Genomic DNA, 23,542 nt, shown 5'->3' with positions numbered 1-23,542 from the left:
CGGAAAGTCAACAAAAAGTCACGTTGAACGAATCAAAGAAATCTAGTGATTCATTTACCTGGAGATATAGGTGCTGCTCGGTGACGTGGTGGACAAAGACGCAGCAAGGGGGAGCAATAAGGCTGCTAGGTAATACACAAAGGCTAGCATGCCTGTGTATTACGGGGGCCTTAAAAACAACTCCTACTGCACCACTTCATATCTTTATACAGGGCGAAGCCAGATCCGTGATGCACAGAATAATCCATAGTCAGCGACATATAAGCCAGATGCATGGTACTGACAACAGAAAGCTAATCGAGGAGCTAAAAGCCGATATTGTGATGGGGAAACCTATCGATGCAACAGTTACGAGATATAGCTTTAACAATAAGTTCACAATTAAGATACCAGGCAGGGAAGACTGGAATAAAGGTGTACCCATACAAGCTGCTGCTACCTGGTACACGGATGGCTCAAAAACATCGGAGGGTGTGGGAGCCGGCATAGTAGGGACAAATCAAGAAATAGATTTCCCGGTAAGTCTATCTAAGGATGTGACAGTTTTCCAGGCGGAAATAACTGCAATCCATCACTGCGTGGAAGAAATAGAAAGGCAGGAAAGAACGTTCTGTTAAGTTGCTATCTTCACAGATAGTCAGGCAGCGCTTAAGGCACTCAATTCCGTAGAGGTCAATTCTAAGCTAGTATGGGATTGCGTGTGTGCCCTAAATAAACTAGGAGACCGTAGCAAGGTTACGGTAGCCTGGGTACCGGGGCACGAGGGTCATAAGGGCAATGAAAAAGCAGATGAAATGGCCAAACAAGGCTCATCATTGCCATTCATTGGACCGGAACCCTTCTGCAGAGTTGCTAAATCAGTAACAAGAACGGCTACAAGGAAGTGGGTAGCTCGCAAATCTCTGGAATGGTGGAGGAATTCACCAGGACAAAGACAGGCGAAACAGTTCATTACAGAACATTCGCCAAAATTTACGGCAGACCTAATAAGCAAAGACAGGAAAACAGTCAAGGTCATAGTAGGTCTTCTAACAGGGCACTGTAAGCTGAATAGGCACTTGAAGCTGATGGGATTATCAGATGATGACCTGTGCAGATTCTGTCACCTCGAAGAAGAAACAGCAGAGCACATTTTATGTCAGTGTGACAGTCTGGCAAATGTGCGGTTCTTTGCATTAGGAGAAGAAAATCCACCGGCAAATAGCTACATGGAAGGTACAGTCTCGAAGCTACTAGACTTTATAAAAAGGGTAAGGCTAGAGAATGTTATCTAGGACTAGAGGACCACAATAGATCTGAAAAGGTCACAGTGGAATAGGCCGAAAGGCCACCTCTCTTAATCTAATCTAATCTAGGTGCTGCTCGACAAGTAACTAGTGGAATTTCAGCATGGTCCCCGTTTTTCACTGATGATATTCTGAAAAATATTCTAAAAAAGTAAATTAGATTACAACCAGAACGTTATGTAAGAGATCAACATGTTGACGTGAAGAAAGTGGCTAATACAACAATCAGACCATCCTATGTGAGAGATATGAATCTAATAGAAATCAAAGTATTATGCTCTGTTTTCTATTAGATTAGATTATGTATTTTATTACTACGCAAAAGTTCTAAATATGAATCCGGTAACAACGAAAGTACTATTTTTAGAGAGAAACGAAAATTCCATTTATTCGCGATGTAAAGAGTGAAGCTCGCTTTGCATTTCTTACGAACTGCATCAGGTTTGACAACAGGGACACTAGAAAGAAGCGTCGTAAAACAGATCGTTTTGCGCCATCGCGAGATATTTTTGAAGCAGTTATTTAAAAATGTAGCAAACTTTACACGCCTTCACACTACTGCACGTTAGATGAACAGCTTATGCAATTCAAAATGTATATACTTTCAAAATCCGATAATTACGTAATTAAAATGTTAGCATTATGCGATGCAAAAACTTTTTATCTTTTGAATGCCGAAGTGAATATTGGTAAAAATTCAACACTGGTAGGTGTCCATTTAGCTAAATACTATACGTTAAGTTTAACAAAACCAATTCATGGTACATATCGTAACCGTCCAACTATGTTCATTTTCAAGTGGTTCAGAAAGTGATAGTGAGAATAATGGTAAGAGATACTTTTTAGACGAAGAGAAATCAAATTGGTTCAAGCTTCCAAAAAACAAACAAATGAGAACAAGGTCGGACAATCTAATTACATATTTACCTGGTGTAAAAGGAATAGAACGAGAAAAGCAGAGTTTTCTTTATTGCTGGTTGTTATTCTTTAGAGATGAAATGTTAGATGACATTTATTGACTATACAAATGTAAAATTAACGACGAAAACTCCACGGTGCGATGCACAACCGACAAAATATTTCAGATCTTTGGAATACTGATGGAAGCGGTATTGATGTCATTCAAACAAAAATGTCACAACAAAGATATTCCATTTTGTTACAATGTTTGCGATTCGACAATGTGCAAAATAGAGTATAACGGAAACAGATCAACAAATTGGCAGCAATTAGAGGTCCTATATATTTGATCAACTCGTTGTCAACTGTAAAACTGTAAGAGACACTATATACCAAGTCAACATATTACAATAAACGAAAAACTGGAATCGTTCAGGGGACGTCATTTCTTCAATATATACCGAATAAGCCAGAAAAGCATGGCTTAAAATTATTTGCGCTCGTGGATGCCAAAACTGAATACTATCTAAACATGAAAGTTTACGTCGGCATACAGCCAGAAGGACCTTTCTGACAAAGTAACAATCCGCAAAACGTAGTTGAACGTTTGATTGAGCCAGTTTCTGGTACTAAACGTAATATTCCTTTCAATAACTGGTTTACCATTTATCCGCTCATGATCAATTTACTTCACACTGATCATTTTACATCGGTTGGGACAGTTAGGAAAAACAAAAGGCAAATTCCAACAGCACTTCTGAACACACGAGGAAGAGAAATTCGCAGTTCAAAATTTGCCTTTAGACAAAGACACATTGGATGAGCTATCTGCTAATTACAGGGTATCAAGAAATGTCATCGTTGGACTTTGACACTATTTTTTTTTTTCGTTTTTAAATACAGCTGGAGTGATGCTCAAGTTATATATAAAACAAATACAAAAGACGATAAATTAACATGACGAATTTTTTTGAAAGTACTGGATGTGCAGCTGATTTCTGAGTTTCGAAATCCACGGAGACAAAACCCTTCCTTGCGTCGACCACTACGTGATAATCAGCAATCAAAGGTACATCAGTTGAGACCTAAGCGACGTAGGATAAGCAGTAGATTTTCTTTTTGTCCAAGAAACAAAGATAGGAAGACTTTTTACATTTGCGATGTGATACTCGCAATAATGACGTGTTCAAATTGCGACAATTTAAGTAACTTTTTTATTTTTCTATAAGTTTATTTAGAGTTGTATGATCAATAAAATTTTTTATAACATCTGAGTGTATTACTGTTCACTCGTGTTTTTTGACTAGCATAATTGCAATATGTTGGATAAATGATGTTTGCCATTTAAGCATAAGACTTTTACAGTACCATTTTTAATTTATTTGATTCATAAATAAGTAAAAAATCAAGATTAACCATTTTAAATGATTAAATTTAAAAATTTTAACTTCCTGCGTTAGTTTAGTTTGGGATATAACATACCCCGGAACACCTCTCGTGCTAATTTATCTAGGCATACTATCGCAGGGTTAAAGTAACTTTATGTTCTCCGTCATTGAGGTATTCAGTTATTGCGTAATCCCTCTGGGTTTGCTCATTTGCATTTTAAGATGTATTGTATTTGAGGTTTGTCGGGGTAGTCAGATTAAAGTCGAGTGAAAATTCATATAAGAAGGTATCAGTTATTACGTTTTTTCTGCATTGATCCCTGTATTAAACCTTAAACTACTTTGTGCTATCAATAACTTTCAAATGTACTTTAGTTGTATTTAAATGTTTATGGCTTTCGATGATGTGCTGGATAGCCAAATTTTTTGACGAAATGCCCCCGAAGATAGTCTGCCAGCGAAAGTATGGACAAGATTTAATAGAAAAGCTTTGGTCGATATGCCTTTTATTTGTAATATTTATGTATTCGAGCATTTAACCATATTTTATTTTAAATTAATTTCAATGTTATACTTTGCGTGAATGTTGTTTATATGTGAATTACACAGACCATAAAATCAATTTTTATAAAATATAGAAACAAATAATGTAAAATGCATACACACAATTTACATTAAAGTTAATATGACAACTGTCACATTTATGTCAGTTAAAGTGATTTTTTTAAATAATGGCAGGCAGTGAATAATTTATCTTTGGCCACATTCCTTTACTAACAACAGAATTTATAGGGATGGCGCATTGTAAAAGTCACAGCTTACTGAAAAAGTTGCCGTACCGTGAAATTGGGGTCTTGCATAAAAAGAATAAAACGGGTAATGATGGCGAAGTTGCTGAATTTACTGTTTCAATTATAATGCACCACTCTGGATACGTAACTTTCAACATTCGAAGATCGTTAAGCCAATATTGCCATTTTCGAAATTGCTTTCAACATTCCCAAGAAAGTTTAAAAATGGCTACAAAGATTTACGGCTTATTCCATTTCAACAATTGCAAATGTTTCCAGTTAAACAAAGATTTGTTTTATTTTTCTTGTTATAAGCACCTAGCGTTCGAGATAATGTCTAATGTAAAGTGTAGCACTGAAAAAAAAACTTAAATATATTTAAAATTTAAGTCTATTAAATTTTTAAAAATACAGGATGCATCAAATTGCTAGGTTTTACGTTTTTAAAACTGTTTTTATTAATTGAAGAGGTAAATCTCAAAGCATTTATGCAAAATATTTAATTCCTAGATGAGTGCTTTCGGTTTACAACAAGGAAAGATGTATTTAATAGATGGGTACTTTAACCAAGCACAAAAGAAAACCTGGAAGACGAAAGAGACAAAGTAAGGAACAGACAAGAGGAAAGAGGAATGATTGAAATCCCTCCCCAATGATTGGAATATTGGAATAGTTTGCACCATACAAAAAAGGAGATATTTTTGAATGCTCTAACCACAGAGGAATTACGCTTCTAATTGTAGCGTATAAAATATTTTCCACAGTACTATGTTACCGTATGGCACCATATGCAAAACGGATAGTAGGAAAATACCAGACTAATTTCAGAGGTGGTAAATCGACAATACATCAGATTACAACCCTGAAACAAATTATGGAAAAAATACTGGAATATGGTATTGGTACTCATCACATAGTTATAGACTACAAAGCAGCCTACGACTCTGTGAATAGAAGAGAAATGTTCAACGCAATGAAAGAGCTATGAATACCAAATCAATCGATAAATTTAACAAAACTAACTCTTAAACAAGTTGAATGTAGAATACGCATTCAGGGGAACTGTCTAAACCTTGTACTCTATCTCTATCCTGTATACTGTTCAATCTGGCTCTGGAAAAAGTAATACGTATGTCACAAATCGCAGCCACTGGTTCAACATATAATAAATTAGTGCAAATCCTGGTCATTGCAGATAATGTCAATATTCTTGGGAGAACGGAAAGCGCTGTACGAGATGCGTATGTAGCATCAAAAGAATCGGCTACAAAAATGAGTTTAATAATAAACACCAACAAAACGAAGTATATGAAAATAAGTACGCAACAATTAATACTACCGCAGAGTTAAACCGCAGATTTTGCACGGCCAACAGATGTTATTTTGGGCTCAATCACCTCCTTGAATCATCCACAATTATATCGAAAAATATAACAATAAAACTCCACAAAACAATAATACGCCCAGTCCCAACATATGGTTCAGAGTAAGAAAAGTACTAAGGCGAATCTGTGGACCAGTGAATGACAATGGAGTGCGGTGACGACTTAATAGAACTTATTCGAACTTAATAGAATATATATTAATTATATGTAAGTGGATGGAACAAAATGACTCAGAACAAGGTTCCTTGATAACATTTAGATATATTAGAAATATTAGAAATATGGAAATAAGTGCTTGGCAGAGAAAAGCGATGGATAGGGACGACTGGTGAAAAATGATTGAGGAGGCTAGGATCCACAGAGGGTTGTAAAGCCAGAATGATGATGATTAAGTTTACAAACCCATCTTCATTATGCTAAAATAGAATAAATAATATACAGGGTGGTCCTTAAGTAATTGTACAAAAAGAAACAGTAGATTCTACACTTTAAAATATTACGATTTAAGCCAAATTGCTTTAATAAAATGTTGATATTAAAAAAGATACAGGGTGTTAAAGTGCAAAATTAAAATTTTATTTTTCGCTATAATTTTCATGTTTATAAACATTTAGGTATAACAATTTAAAACTATATACTTTTAAATATGAGAAATTATAATTTGATGCACACTTTTATGTAACTGATAGAGGGCGCCACTTATGCCACATATGTGGTATAAATTTGCACTTAACTTTTTTGCTCTTTAAGTTACCTGTATTTGGGATAAAAAATATTAAAGATATATTATTTTAACAAAAAAAAAGGTATACCTGTTAATAACTTCAAAACTTAACAGTTTTCGAGATAATCGCATTTTACAAATCAGCTGCATAATTCTGATCTAAGGCAATTACTCCAGGCAACGAAGAAAAAATAGACAAAAACATTAATACTTCTGAATTTTGGTATAAAATACCTTTAACCGTTGATTGAATAACCCAAATTTTTGGGTTATTCAATTTAATCATAGGGTGAAAATTACAGTGTTTCGAAATATTAAAATTAAAATGCCTCAAAAATCTTAGCTATTGGGGCCAATATTGCTTTTGTACTATAATTCTTTTATCATTGAACCAAATGTCTCTTATAGCGAACTGGAAGCTTTTTAACCACAAGGCGATAAATCTAACTTGATCTACCAAGCGGTAAGTAAATCTTCATTATTATGACAAATGCTTCTGTTATCGTAAGACGTGTACGACAGATCCAACAAAACTTTCAATTCTATAGGATTAATTTGCCTAACTGCACTGTTACTGGCTGCGTCACAAGATTTCAATGCTATAAACTTGTTGGTTTTAACTACTATCTTTTTCTTTACAAGTTTTGTCTAATGAAGACAAAATGTGAAGAAAAAAGAAAGCCTTTTTACAATACAGAACACAACAAATACAAAAGGCATACAATCACTATAAACGAATCAGAAATGAAACGAATACTTTAGTTAGACAAATCAAAAAGGAACACTGGCAGAGTTTCTCAAAACAGATAAAACACGATTTCTACAGAACACAAAAAGAAATATGGAGAATGATTAAAGTACAAAGAAAAGAGATGAACGAACTAATAAAAACGAAACAGATTCAGAAGAAAACACGGGTAGACTACTTTCAATCTCTATTTGCTAAAGCTGGCGATAATGAACCACCACCAGAGGTGACGAAAAAGAAGAAATAAATATTGAGGAGAAAGAGGTAAAGGAAGCATTAGGGAAATTACAAAATAGAAAATCACCGTAAGAGGATACAATACCGAACGAACTCCTTAAGTACGGAGGACCAGATCTGACCAAAAAACTATTAAAACTAATCCAAAAAATAATAGAACAAAACCAAATTATTTAAGAATGGAGATCAAGCATCCTAATACCTCTCTTCAAAAAGGGAGACAAATCGGACCCTGAAAATTACAGAGGAATTAATTTATTAAACACAACACTAAAATAAACAACCAAAGTGACAACAAATAAATTAAATAAAATTATAACACTAGCAGAAGAACAACAAGGTTTTAGGTCAGGAAGATCATGCACCGACGCTATATTTATAATGAGGCAAGTGCAAGAGAAATCATTAGAATACAACAAACCGGCATATCTATGTTTCATGAAACTTACAAAGGCATTTGCCGGGTCAAATTAAAAGATATTATTCACTTACTGTATGCAAGAAAGATACCTCTAGGCATAATCGAAACGATCGAAAATATCAAAAGACGATTAGTAGGAAGACCGCGAAAACGATGGAACGACAACTTACTGGAGACACATTAAAAAACAGACAGAGTCATGTCTATATAAAAGGAAGAAGAAGAAGAAGAAGTTTTGCCTCACTTTATTTTTTTGGTTCTGGCAAATCGGGTACACTATTTTTAGCACGAGTTCTTCATCTTTCCAAATCAAATTAGGTGTTTGGGCTTTTACTTCTACTGATATGTATTTCATGACATGTTTTTCTATAATTCTCCTTGGAATTAGTATCAATTAGAGCTTTTAATGCTCATCTTGTAAACTTGCGTCATCTTCTAGTTCAGAATTAGCAACAATTATGTCAAAAATTGTTGCAACCTGATTTTTTGTCCTTTGATCTAATGTATAAATTTATTGCGAAACAAACACAACAATAACTTACTCTTGACTATAACACAAATTGTAGGGTTGGTAACCCTTGGGTCATAAAACATAATTATAAATAATACGCGCTTGACTACAGGTTTTTCAATATTGAATAGTGGGATAAGGGGACAAAATATACCTAGCTGCGCAGACAAAATGCCATATGGGCATTTGTGTTTAAGCGCAAAAAATAAAATAAAAAAATGACAGAGACTGTACATTACCACTCGTAGGTTAAATAAAATAACTCTTAGTAACAAAAAATTCGTTCATTGCAGTGAGTTCATATTTGCTCAATACTCTTTTTTTCCTAAACGTTGTTTAGTATCTACCAGATATTTATTTTGTTTTTTATTAATAACCACACTAATGTTGTCAGTTATTATGTTACTTTACCTATTAATTTATATAATATCGGTGTTTTGTTTTTGAAAGTACAGTATACCTCAAAGGAATATAAAATTATTTAACTGAATACTCAGAACATAAAAATAGTAATTTTAACAAATTTGCTACTACTTTTTAACAATAAACTGTAAAATAAAAAAGAATATTATGAACTGTGTTAACTTTTTTATTGAACTGACTTTTATGAATAATATATGAAGGTGAATACTATTTCTAATTGTACCAACAGCAATTTCCACCTTGACCCTTATTTCTAAACAATCCGTCATGTGCATGCCTTAAATTGTTAGGTATATAGATTTTCTTATAAGATCGCCTTTTCAGTGGCGGCAAAAAAATATACATATATATATATATATATATATATATATATATTGATTTATTTATTTATTTATTTATAAATAAGTTGCGTTAAAAAAAAACTAAAATTTAAATGTAAATGAAATTAAATTAAATTAGGAACTTAACTTATTGGGTAATCATACTCATAACCTTAACTGATTTCTTAAATGTTGTTGTAGGTATTCTAAATAACTGCAAACTATTGCTGTGCTGATTGGCAGTTCATAAAATTCTTTGTTTGGTCTGAGTGTATTAATGCAAAGATGTTTGGATGTAAACCAAGACCTTTACGTAGGTTTCATAGATTTTGAGAAGGCCTTCGATAAAGTCAGACACCAAAAGCTGTATGAAATCCTAAGAAGCAAAAACATCGACAGTCGCAATATTAACATCATATCCAGGTTGTACTGGGGACAAACAGCAAAAATCAAAGTTGATAATGAGTTAACCGAAAAAATTGAGATTCGTCGAGGTGTGCGTCAGAGTTGTGTGCTTTCTCCAGTGTTATTCAATATATATAGCGAAACAATATGTCAGGAAGCGCTCCTAGAGCAAAACATTGGTATGAACATTAACGAAGAGTTAATTAACAATATACGATACGCTGATGACACGTTAATAGTAACAGATAACCTAGCAAATTTACAGTTTTTGATGGAAAACATAAACACCCATACCAAAAAGTATGGTCTAAAACTGAACATCAAAAAGACTAAATTCATGATTGTAACAAAGAAGCTATACACCAATGTGAATTTAACCATAAATAGTCAGCCAGTTGAAAGAGTTACGTCCTACAAATATTAAGGGGTTTGCTTCACTGATACTAATGACCAGACAAGAGAAATCAAGAGGCGAATAGAGATAGCGAGACAATCGTTTGTCAAAATGAAAAAGTTCCTATGCAGCCGGGACATAAATATAAACTTAAGAACAAGAATGTTAAGGTGCTATGTTTTCTGCGTTCTGCTGTACAGCATGGAAGCCTGGATACTGAAAAAGATAAACATTAAAAACATTGAGACATTCGAGATGTGGTGTTACAGGAGTATGTGGAAAATACCATGGACAGAAAGAGTAACAAATCAAGATGTTCTGCTGAAGATGGGGAAGGAATGCGAAGTCATAAAAACCATACAAACGAAAAAACTGGAATATCTGGGTCACATAATGAGAGGAGAAAAGTACTCTCTGCTTAGACTCATAATCCAAGGAAAAATCTCGGGAAAGAGAAATGTGGGATGTAGGAGGATTTCCTGGTTGCGAAATTTAAGGGAGTGGTATGGGTGCAGTTCAATACAGTTATTCAGAGCTGCAGCCAACAAAGTAAAGATTGCTGTGATGGTAGCCAACCTCCGATGTGAGACGGTACTGCAAGAAAAAGAAAAGAATTCTTGTAATGAGTTTATTTTGACCATAGTTTGTAATATTTCCGTATGTATAAGCACGTTTATTAATAGCAAATGGAACACAGACAATGAACCCTTTCTATCCTCCAAAATTTTTCACTTGAATATCGAAAGAGGCCATCCTGGCATTATGTTTTATAAAAAAACGTTTTCCCTGGAAGATTTTAAAACTGTCAATTTTAAAAGGAAAATGCGGTGTTCTCTCGATGGTCTCCTATCAAAGATATTGTACCAAATAAATAATGAAAAATCAATTCCAATTGATAGTTTAAAATATAACCACTTCATGAAATTGCTAGAATACCTTCTATAAATCTTTAAAAACAACAAAAATAAAGTTGTCGTTATCGAAGACAATTCTTTATGTTCCGAAGATAATTAGCAATATTATTTTTAAAATTTTAAGTTCTGGTTATAAGATTATTTTCCTAATAAAATCATACCAAAAGGACGGTTGTCCTTCTTTTTTTTATTAATATAGTACCGCAGAACCAAAAGGTTGTCATCCTAAATTATTTATTATTACAATCCAAAACAACTTAACGCTGAATATGTTACTGTAAAATAAAATACAATGCATGCTTTCCCACTTTCTTCAAAAACATGAAGCTGCAACATTCATTTCATCCAAAAAGTAATTTTAATTACAGAAAATAAATTTTAAGAACTAGTAGTTATCAAAACCATAGCCCATGCTATATTTTTATAATACAAATATTTTAGTCATTTCCAGAATTTGCTTTTGTCGAATTGAACACTCCTACTGAACTTTCTCCTACTGAACTTTCCCTTAAATCGCTTTAAAGTAATAAAAAAAAAGGTTTTTGTCAATATACTCATGGCTGGCCTTTACTGTTCGGTTCTTCTCAATGAATTTAAATGATTTTTTTTTAAACAGCCATTTTCAATTTGCATAAAGATTTGGCGCGTTTTTGTTGTTATTTCCTTATTTTTATGGCTTTTTTATTTTTTTCACGTATTCTGGTATAGAATTCCTGCTGTCTATTCTGCCTTTTTATGTGTGAATACAGCTGATCAGCCTGTTTGTGGTTATGCAAATTGTATTTGTTATCTTATATTTGCATAAAATTCGTCCAATTATGTATATCTAAGTGCATTTTTTATATAATAAGAAAGTTTTTTATTTAAATTATGTAGAATCTTTTTGTTATATTTGCTGCTACGCTTTTTGTATAGCTATCATTGCTTACCGATACTTAAAATTGAAAGCTTATGGCCCTGGATCGGTCAGCTGTTATACCTCCAGAATATGCTAAACTATTTTAATACTATAAAAGTGAAATAGAATTGTTTTTTCTTTGGTTTTATGATTCATTTCGTCAGTTTGTAATTACACAATTGCTCTATAGTGCCAACTGTTCCCTACTTAAGTTTGTTTGACATTCATTTATGCATTTAATCGGATAGAAACTTTATTGTTTTTAGTAATGCTGTTTATTTTAAGTTTTATAATTCTTTACTTTTTGTTTATAATGAATTTATACTTTATCTTATATTTTCGGTAAATACAGTGCTAAAAGGACATCGATTTTGCTTCAGAAAGCATTAATGGTGCATAGATGCTGAGTGCAAGCGAACAAAACTTTCCTATATAGTTTTAGTTTTTGTACTGTACGTAGAGATAAAGTGAGGCCGCAAACTTCTATTTTAAGAGACGCACGTGAAAAATGAAGGGCTTTTAATTTATTAGTTCAGCTTTATTTATTATTAGGTTAGTAAAAGCAACGAATGCTCGCTTCTAAATATATACGTTAAAGATAAACTTTTTATTATAACTTTACAGGTATAAAATTACGGAATTAAATTAAAGTAAATATTTTTAAAGCTCATTTTTAAACTTGATATCGTAAATGCTTTTTTTTTACTGTAAGACTCCTCTTGGTTCATTTTCGCTTCTAAATATTATCAAGAATGTTCCCCTTTTGCAACTAGCAGAAGTCTGATATCATTGTTGTGTTCCATGTTCCTTGATATTTTTCTATCTTCTTGATATTTTTATAGAAATGTTCTCATTGTTCTTCACTCTCAGCCCTTAAATTCCTAGGAAAAAAGTCCAATATTTCCATGAGATAACCCAAGTCTTAAAAAGATTTTAGTAGTCTTTAACTAACTTTTTTTAACAAGAATCTTTATTAATTAAATAATCAAATAATGGAAAAAAAATGTTTTTAATAAAATTTCTGACAAATTTAAATCTATCAATACACCTCTTAGTTATGGGAGCACTTAATAGCATGAAAGATACTTCACCAGGTCAAGACGACATACCAATACAATTTATTAAAACACTTACCATAGAAACAAAACAGGTTCTACTTAAATTTTTTAATATTATTTGGTCACAAACATCATTTCCAAAAATTTGGAAAAACGCCATTGTTATTCCTATTATTAAACCAAATACAGATAAATTACAATCAAAATCATATCATCATATATCATTACAAGGTTCATCATGTAAACTTGTGGAAAAAATAGTCACCAAAAGATTAATGTGGAACCTAGAACATAATGTTCAACTTACCATCTGTTCGATGGTACTGGTTGGCTTCAGACCAGCGGATCTACAAACGACAACAATATAGATCTTGAAAACGCTATTCAGGAAGCTTTTAAAAATAATCAAAAATGTATGGCAATTTACTTTGACATAATTAAATCATTTGATACAGTATGGAAAACCGTATATTGAATATAAAACAATTGAGTTAAATGACACATTTTGACCTACATAAACAATTTTTTAACTCAAAGAACATTTTAAGTCCGAGCTAATGGTGCTTTATACTATCTTAAAGAAGAACAAAACGGAATCCAACAAGGATCGATTATCAGTCCTACTCCGTTTTTATTAGGAATAAACGATATACCTAATAAAAATCATTGCGAAACCTGTTCAGGCAAGATTATATGCTGATGACCCAATTATTTACATCAAAGGCAAGAACGTTAATCGTATGGCGTTAATATTACACGAACACATAAATAAACTAGTAAATTGGTCCCTAAGTATCGGTTCCAGGTTTTGCTTTATTAAAACAAAATGTATAATATTTTTAGAAAAACATATCGAGGATAAACCGAACCTAATGCTTGAAAACCAAAATCTTTTCTATACAAACGAAATAAAATTTTTAGGAGTGATATTTCATCAACAATTAAATTGGAAAAGTTATATCCAGCAGTGAGTTCTTTCATGTCGAAATGGTCTTAACTTGTTAAAGTACCTAGCTTACAAAACTTGGGGTGCCGATGGTAAAACACTGCTCATGTTATACAGAAAATTAATTCGTTCCAAAATTGATCACGGATGTATTGCTAGAATAACAACGTTAAAACCTTTGGATACGTTACATAACACCTCCCTAAGTATTATACTTGGTCGTACAGAACAACTCCGATAAATAGCGTACAAGCTGAAATAGGTGAACCCACGCTAAATCTTCGTAGGTAGCTAATAACCCTTAATTACACTTCTAGCATAGCTGTATGTAAAAGAATTTTAATAAATAACATTCTAGACATATCCATGGCTAATGACTCTTCAAAGTTCAATCTCCCATATTTCCGCATAATTGATCATGCTATGAACTTACTTAACTGGAAGCAGTTTTCACCCTTATATCAATAATAATTTTAATTTCAAAAAAATAGCACCAACCCTAATCTTATTATACAACTCTTCAGAAATATTCTGGGCTAGGTGTTGCAATTTCAAATAAATTTCGTTTGGAGGTCGTAGGTTTAGTTATCGGAGTTGATTGAACTTCAAAAGAAGCAGATAGGTCGGGATTGGGCTCATTAAATATATTAATAATCGGTGTTATATCATATTTCACATATCATTTCAGGGTTAGTAGTATTTGATATAGACTTACTTAAATTAGAGAGGAACTTTGTTGTTGTGATCTAGTATATGAAGAAATTGAAGCTTGGAGTTGGAGGCCGGCACATTGAGATGCAAAATGAACTGGTTGCTTGCACTTATAGCATAATGTATCTGTTATAAAAAAATGCGATATTTTAAGTCGTCATGAATAATTTGTAATGTATCGGAAATTTGGAAACTATCTTCTGGAGGAGATATGTACACCTGCTTTTGAAAACTAAGTATGTGACTATACGCTGGATCGGTTGCTTCAATTCGTAAGAATGTAAGGGGCGACATTAGCTGTAATCCAATAGTTTTTAACTAGGTTTCCAATAAATTATGGCCTGCTCTTTGCTAGAAAAAGTTATTGGTGAGTAAATCAATGCTGTGGAGTATCTTTGAGTGTTTGGTGAGTTCTCAGTCTCAATAATAACTTTGCCGTTATTACTATTCATTTTGGTCGTTTTCGATTTTTTGGTTTTATCAATTCGGCTGAGTATGGAACTGTTTTATTTAAAAGTTGACGAGCAACCAGATTTTGACAATTGCTGTTTATTCTAACCAAATTGTTAGGTTAGTTAGGACAATTATTTATTTAGTTTATTATCATGCAATCAAACCAAATAAAAGTTGTCTTTACTAACGTATGATTTCCTGCACTTAAACAATTACTATAATAACTTTAGTAATAATTTTAACTTGTTAATTATCGGTTTATACTATTAATATTTCAGATTTGTGAAACCAGTTGCTGGTAGCACGATCGAGTATCTATCCTGCTATTAAGATTGATTTGTGTGTTTTAGCAACAATAAGGGTACAGTTTTATTTCTTTAGATATCTCAAGGTCTTCTAAAAGGTTTATCAGTCTTCTTCTTCTTCTTCTTCTGGTTCCTATCCGTTTCGGATGTTGGAAATCATATTGGCAATCATGACCTTGCTCGCTGCGGCTCGAAACAGCTCCGTTGAGGTTTTCTTAAACCATGTTCTTAAATTCCGCAGCCATGATATTCTCCTTCTACCGGGTCCCCGCTTACCTTTGAATAAGTCTAAAAAATTCTATTTGGAATTTTACATAAAATTTTACTATGTCAAAAGTTTGATTTATCTGTGCTAATAAGATGTTCATTGATTCTTCAAGTCAGGGTTCTCATTATTCTACCCACATAAGTCATGTTATGTCCAAATTCTTTACTAATTTATTCTTATATAGTAATAATCTTTATTAGTTTTCAAAAATTTCTTTTCATTATATTTAACTGAGAGCCATCCTTCTCTTTAGAGATGTATCATTGTCTTGGCAAACTCAAAATAAAAAACGTATTTGTACATAAAAGTTACATGAAAGTTAGGGTAAATGGTAACTTATCGTCAAAAGGGGAATTAGAAAATGGGATCCCTCAGGGATGTGTCAAAGTCCTACGCTATTTATAATTGCCATAAATGATGTACTAAAACTCCCACTTAAAAGCCGTTTATATGCTGACGATCTCGCAATACTTGGCCAAAGCAAAACTTAACCATCATCTCGCAACTTGCATAGAACTTCTTGTTGGATATTCAAAAATGTTCACAGGAATCTGGATTGATCTCTTTGACAACTAAAACCAAATATATAGTATTTTTTTTAAAATAAAGTCAGTAGACCGATTTCATTTATCCATGTTTCCAAACCTCGCCACAATGGCCAAAGATTTTTTATCAACGCAAGCGTCTTCAGCTCCAGTCGAAAGGCAGTTTTCTATAGCTGCCCTAACCCTTACCAAACAAAAAAACCGATTAGGCGATAACTCCGTGAGAAGCTTTATGTGTCTGAAATCGTGGATGGCAAATGAAGACATTAAAGATTTATTTTAGACAGCCACACTACATTTTTGGTGATTTTTTTATTGTTTATTTTATTTTTTGTTGTTTTATTACCAGAATTCAAAATATTTCGTTTTGTTATTTTATTTATCATTTTAATTATGCAACTTACATTTTTTAAGTTTTTAATTTTTATAGATGTTTTTTAAATAAAAGGTTACATCCGTATATTTTTATTGTTATTGCGTTTTGGCAGTTTTTTTCAAGAAAAATCAAGTAGTCTTGATGGACGTCTTGAGTTTGTCAAGTAATTGATGTGTAACTACTTGACTTGACTTGAATTTCAAAAAATAATACTTGACTTGAGCTTGTCTTGATTTCAAGTCAAGTCAAGTCAAGTAGTTTGAAAATCAAGTCAAGTCGTAAATCTCTAAGTCAAATGGGCCATGAAGATCGCCAATGTCCTTAGGGATGGGGCACGTTAAGAAGACCAAAATTTTATCGGCAAATTTCACTTTTCCCTTAAACCTAACTTCTTCTGGTGCATCTTGTACATTGCGTGTATAAAATCCGTCGTTGCCCTTCATTTCAGAATTGGATAAAGTAAAATACTTTTCATCATCAATATTGAGAATTATACCAGGAAAATGAGTACAGCTCAATGTACGGCCACATCTAGGAATTTTTTCCAACTGAGCTGGTGTGTACTCAGAAGCTTTTTTTCTTATATCGTTTTAAATTACTTACTACAGTCATTCGTGAAACAATATATATTCAGCCAACATTTCGCAGACTTTCCCAATTTGTTCTGCAGTCTCTGAATTAATCTCTGTATCCGAGCAAAAGTTAAAACTCTTAATCTTTCACTTTTAGGCAAATTAAGGAATGGTATACGATTTTCGCACTCTTTAATTGTCTGGTAAATCGTTGACACAGAAATATTTTGAACACTAAAAATTCTTACAATATCGCGTTTTGGTACATGTCCAACTGAACTATAAATACTTTGACGAATATTAAGTTTGTACGCCATCTTAACGATCCGTATTTGTCAAAACTGACATTGTGTATATATCGTTAAGTTGTTTACTAACTTTGGTTTCCAATGGCAACTTCATCCAATGCTTCCTACCAATAATACTTTTAAATCTAAAATTTTCCGAAAACTTCAGGGACATACGTTATTTACAGCACTCAGAATATGTTTGTGGGCATTTTGTACAACACCGATTTAAAATTTACTTTGCAAAGCTAAAGAATTCTCGTTAAAGGATAGAAGAGCTCACCTTAGTCTAACGTATGCAACAAAAATTAAGGATAATCCAATAAATCCTGTCTATGGAAATACTTTTACTAATAAATTGCCAAACCTCACAGCAAACTTCCGTACGGCTAAACTTTTCTATAAAAAAATGATAGCCCAAAAACAACTGAAAGTGTAAGAACAACTGTAGTAACTCCTGCAAAGGTCCTTAAATTCAAGCTATTTAGTGTTAGTACTATCTTAACAGCCGAACTGTATGTCCTCCATATAATATACTGCAAATATATCTTAACCGACTTACTAAGTGCCATACAAAGCATCTGACAACTGTTTAAAAAAAAAACCGCTATTAAAAAATATTATTAAAACTGTCTTTTATCATTCTCATCTCAATCATAATGGGATAAATTTTATCTGGATTTCATCCCGTTTATTAATAAAATGCAACGAAATTGCTAACTATAGTTCTAAAGAGCGTATCAAATTTAAAGTTTAAACAAGTGAAACCCCGCATAGAAACAAGGAATGTGTTACCTACCTCGAGAAGCCAAGAAATAATAATAACGCGTCTCAGACTCGGTCATACTAGGTTAACGCATGATTACTTAATTAAAAAGTGCGAATCGCCACGGCGTGAAACTTGTACTATCACACTAACAATAAAACACATACTATGTGAATGTCGCCTCTACTATAATCAACGTAGAGTAAAAAGTAAAAATAAGATACCAGCAACACATTATAAACATTATTATAAATTTCTTGAAAGACATTAATAAGTATCGTTCGCTTCATAAAAAACTGGTACAACTCTTATAATCGAAAATCGTCTTTTTCAAGTTGTTTAAGTTGCTCTTGTCACATATGTCATTTTAATTTCTAGGGCAACGTTGCCAGTTCAACGAGAATATTGCATCAAATCAGCTAACAGGAGGGCTGTGCGACAGACACATTATAAAATTACGGTAGATGCATTCCAATGTTCCATGTGCCAATATCATACGTTTAAAGATCCTTTAAACATGTTGGACATTAACTCAACCCTCTCTCTGGTTATTAAATTTATTAGATACGGTTTTTTGTTGTTAATGATAAAAATAATACCTACATAAAAACTTTAAGGATAATCCAATAATTTTTGAACGTTCTTTTTTTATTTAGATTTAGTGCAATTCCGTTATGCACAGGTTTACATTGGAAAAAAACAGTGTACCAGTTTTATATGACGGGAACTGTACCATAGAATTTATTAAACTTATTTAATCTATTAATTTGTCGCTAATGACCTTCTGCTCGATGTGATTATGTAAATAAAAAAAACATGCCGTATTAAAAGATATAAAGATATTTTATTTCGTAAAACAAAAAAAAAAGGAATCTACTAAAAAAAATCTCTAGAAATAATAAAAACTACCTAACTACCATTTCGTCTCGACACCAATGCCTATCTCGTGACGCAATATTGTGTGCTGTTGTTTTGGGTGAGTGAATTGATGCCTGACACGAAATGATTCGCGTTATCAAAACGGGCGAAACATATGTTTGTGTAAAATATTAGGGATAGACTAAGTTTTCATATGAGTATCACCCCTACTTGCCTGACACGTTTGTAGGGTACTAATGCAAAAATTATATAGACCGTGAGGGAAACTCGTGACGGTTTTTAATTTAGAGAAAAATATACATACAGTCTCTGTTGTCTGTCTTTATTATTTGATATAGTAAAGTCGGTCATGTTTTTTAACTTTTTTGGCATTTAAACCAGATTTGATATTTAACATTAAATATTTTTTTTGTATTTAATATTTTTTATTTAAGACAATGAAGAATTAATGGGAAAATAGAAATAAAAATGTATAATCTTTTGATAGATATCTTTAAAGTAGGTTTATATAGAATATAAAAAAATATATATGTAGTATATAACATAAAAAATTAAAATAAATGTTGACAAAGGATAAGATCACCACCTCAAGCTAGTTCATAAAAAGATGAATTTAAATTTAGATCTGTTAATAATATTGTATTTGCACCTACTAGTATTGGTGAAGATAAATGTAACAAAACTGATGTAATTACAAATACTTGACAAATATGGGTATTCGATAAAAGTTTATTTCGATATGGCGTTTATTAATGCTGTATAGGCGAAGATATAACTGTAGTTATATCTTCGCCAAATGTACTACACTAAAAATAGCTAAGTCAACTGAGGATCCTCCATGTACAATATTATAAGATAAAGGAGGATAGACTGTTCATCCTGTACCCACCCCCCTTTTTGTTATTCTTCTTAATATTATTAATAATAATAATGACAGAATGCTGGAAAATGACTACTACAAGCTTTACTGGGACTGCACGCACTGGGCTCACAGACCAACCAGTGGCACATAATAGACCGGATCTCATACTAGTTAATAAACTTAACAGGCAAAGAACACTTATTGATGTGGCGATACCTAACACCAATAATTTGCGTGTTAAATACAACGAAAAGATCGCCAATTATAGAGAATGGAAAGTACCCAGACAGTACCTATTATTATATCTACTACTGGTGTTATTCCCAAAAACCTCCTAGCGAACATCAAACGCTGGGTCTAAATGAACATCTTTAAGGCCATGCAGAAAGATGTACTCCAATCTTTTTGATACCGTAAGTATCTGGGATGAGTGAATTTTCCCCTAAGAGGGAATGTGAGCCGTATGGCTAAATCTGGAATAATAATAATAATCAGAATCACCTACCTGAATCTATCACCAGAATTACCTGAAATATATTGTCAAAGCCCCTCACGTCCAAAACGACAAATACCGATGTGGATGTTAAGCCCAAGAAACCATCCAACATCTTACCGGAGGCTGCCGGGCATTTGCTGCAACTGAATATAAAAAACGGCGTGACTCAGTAGGGAAGATCCTTTAGCAAGAGATAGCTTTTAAACTGAGACAACTACAAGCTATACTGGGATTACACTGTGCTCACAAACAAAACTGTAGCATATAATAGACCAGATCTTGTGCTAGTTAATAAACTACGAGACAAACAAGACTAATCGATCTGGCGATACCTAACAACAATAATCTGCTTAAAACTACAACTAAAAGATCGCCAAGTACAGAGATCTGGAAATACAAATAAGGAGATAATGGAGAATGGAAACTACCCAGAAAATACCTATTATTCTTGCTACCACTGGAGTTATTCCGAAGAACCTCCTAGAAAACATAAAAGACTTGTGTCTAAATAAACATCTATATAAGATCGTGCAGAAAGCTGTGCTATTCTCGACGTCCAGATACATGCGAAATTTTTTGGGAGATACATCGACATACCAAGTCACCTAGGACTTGATAACACAGAAAGAATACCACCAGAAGCTCAATTATTTTGGTAATGTAGGTATTTGAGATAAGTGAATTTTCCCCTTAGAGGGTGTGTGAGGCGTATGGCTAAATCTGGTCATAAGAGTAAAAGCGATAATAATCATAATCTTTTATATGAAAAATACTATAGTTATTATTGTGGCCCTTAGAAATTAGTTTTATAATTAATATATATTTTTACTTTATTATTGACTTTATCCTCTACAGCATTGCTGCTAACAATTTCCAAAATACTCTAATATAATAAATTTGTTTTATTTTCACTTTTTTACAATTGGTAGAGCAGTCGTAAGGATATCAATAAAAGAAACTCATAACAAAATCTATCGCACTTTTTTTATTTCTTATGACAACTTCCATTTCAATATTGAATATGACTTAATATATTTTCCCTGGAGACCGCCCTACTCGTCCCAATATGCACATTGCCGTGTAGGCTAACAGCTGTGTATTAGAGATACCGCTTCCATATTGTTGGCGCTAAAATACAGGATGATAGTGATTTATATTTTATTCCGTTACTATAATTTATATATTTTTGTTATTCTAAAGCACAAATGGACCTAACAATAAATCAATTATTGATTTCTAATATTTTTCCACTGAGTATGATCTCAACGTCTTTTTGACGTACAGGGTTGGGATAAAGTATGGGACCAAATAAATATCTTTTAAACAAAAAAGACAATATTTGTCAAAATTTTCGTGCAATTACAATGATACATAACGCATCTAATGCCATATTTTTTATTACTACTCTACTTCCGTTTTTACGGAAAATATCCCCAACTTGTTTAATTTAAATGGGACAACCTGTATATTTTTGCTGATTTAAAAAAATCTTAATATTTCTAATTCAGATATGCAAGTATAGTAATGTTAAAAGAAATTTGTTAAAACGAGAACCCAATTAAATTATCCTAAGTTATGGTTTTGGTCGTGGTATTTTCTAGGTCTTTTTGATACGAGACGGCACTATCAAGTGTTACGTCTATCTATGTTTATATTGGCATTTGCCAGTTGGTTATGAAAATAAAATGTCGTTCATTCAGTTTTGTTGAGCATCAGCTTAAGTCTTTATTTCCTAAAGTAATTCTATACTATTCCAAGGTCGTTATTAGGGACTTCTTTTTTACTTAAAATATGGTTTTCTTTGGTGGCCAGAGCTATGCAATTCTTCTTCTTCTTCTTAGCGTTCCGTCGTCCATGTTTGGACATAGACCTCTCCCAACTCCTTCCATCGGTCTCTATTCTGAGCATTATATTTCCAATTTGTTCCGGCTATTCTTTTAATATCATCAATCCATCTCATCTGTGGTCTTCCTCTTGGTCGTTTACTTTCGTAAGGTCTCCAATGTTGTGTTGTAGTATTCCAAAGTTGGTCGTTTTGTCTGGCAGTGTGTCCCGCGAAGCACAATTTCTTCTTCTTCTTATGCCGTCCCCATTAACGGAGGTTGGCGACCACATTTTTAAAAGCTTCTCTGTCTTTTGCAACGTGGAATAATTCGTCTACAGTCGTGTTTGTCCAGTCTCGAATATTTTGCAGCCATGACTTCTTCTTTCTACCTATTTTTTTTGCCATCGACTCTACCCTGCATAATGACCTGCAAAAGACTATATTTATCATTTCTCAGTATGTGTCCAAGGTATGCAGTTTTGCGTACTTTTATTGTTCTCAATAATTTTTTGTCTCGAATTGTCACATACATACATTGGACCATCAGTAGATGGGGCTGAGATGATGACTTTCTTAGCACCACCTTCAAGATGTTTTTTGGCCTTTTCAATTATGGTGAACACTCCGGTAGATTCTACTACATAATCTGCACCTACTTTTCCCCATGGAATAGCAGCTGGGTCTCTTTCTTGGTGTACTAAAATGACTTTGCCATCAACAACTAAGTTTTTGTCATCGCTGTTGACGCATCCCTTGTAGCGACCGTAGGTAGAGTCAAATTTGAACAAGTAAACCATGTAGTCAACATCAAGGAATGGATCGTTGACAGCTACTACATCAACTCCTATTTCAAGAGCTGCACGGAGTACAAGACGACCAATACGGCCAAAACCGTTAATTCCAATTTCCACCATATTGAATGAATATGTTTTTTGTACACTACCGGTTGAAAGTACCTTAAAGGCAGATCCTAAAAAAGTGGCAGTTTATCTCGAAGCTCCATTTAAGTTTGGCAATTTTTGTTGCTATGTCCTCGACTTTTGTTTTGGATCTTACCCAGTCGTTCCTCTTTTTGTCTGACAGTCGTATACCTAACATTGCTCTTTCCATTTTTCTTTTTGTTGTGGCTAGTTTATTCATATTTGCCTTGGTAAGGTCCAGGTTTGACATCCATATGTCATGATAGGAAGGATGCATTGGTTGAACACTTTGCTCCTCAAGTATTGGGGTATTTTGCGGTTCTTAAGTATCCAACTAAGTTTTCCAAATCCTGCCCATGCTAAACTTGCTCTTCTAGTAATTTCCACACTTTGGTTCTCTTTGTCAAGTCTCAGGATTTGGCCTAGGTAAAAATATTCCTGGATTTGTTCTATCTCACTGCCATTTATAGTACACGTTTGGGGTCATCTGTGTTTGCCATTATTTTTGTTTTTTTCATATTCATTTTT

General features: G+C 33.1%; 1 protein-coding gene across 1 annotated transcript; it reads right to left on the bottom strand.

Moving 5' to 3' along the window:
• Positions 1–1,341: 1,341 nt before the first annotated feature.
• Positions 1,342–23,008, bottom strand: LOC140433953 (uncharacterized). The gene is made up of 2 exons (XM_072521924.1): positions 22,629–23,008; positions 1,342–1,429 (listed from the first exon to the last, which is right to left on the bottom strand). The coding sequence occupies exons 1-2, from the start codon at positions 23,006–23,008 to the stop codon at positions 1,342–1,344; spliced, it is 468 nt and encodes a 155-aa protein (XP_072378025.1).
• Between the last annotated feature and the right edge of the window lie 534 nt (positions 23,009–23,542).

Source organism: Diabrotica undecimpunctata, chromosome 2, assembly GCF_040954645.1.
Source record: "Diabrotica undecimpunctata isolate CICGRU chromosome 2, icDiaUnde3, whole genome shotgun sequence".
Lineage (NCBI taxonomy): Eukaryota > Metazoa > Arthropoda > Insecta > Coleoptera > Chrysomelidae > Diabrotica > Diabrotica undecimpunctata.
This window is presented reverse-complemented; position numbering and strand designations above follow the sequence as displayed.

What these genes read in the sequence shown, in the direction of transcription:
- LOC140433953 (XM_072521924.1), bottom strand. Translation starts at nt 23,008, where the DNA reads ATGGTGGAAATTGGAATTAACGGTTTTGGCCGTATTGGTCGTCTTGTA. An exon ending in CCATCTACTGATGGTCCAAT is followed by an intron (nt 1,430 to 22,628) that starts GTATGTATGTGA and finishes TTACTTTTTTAG; the next exon opens with AATATTTTTCAGAATATCAT.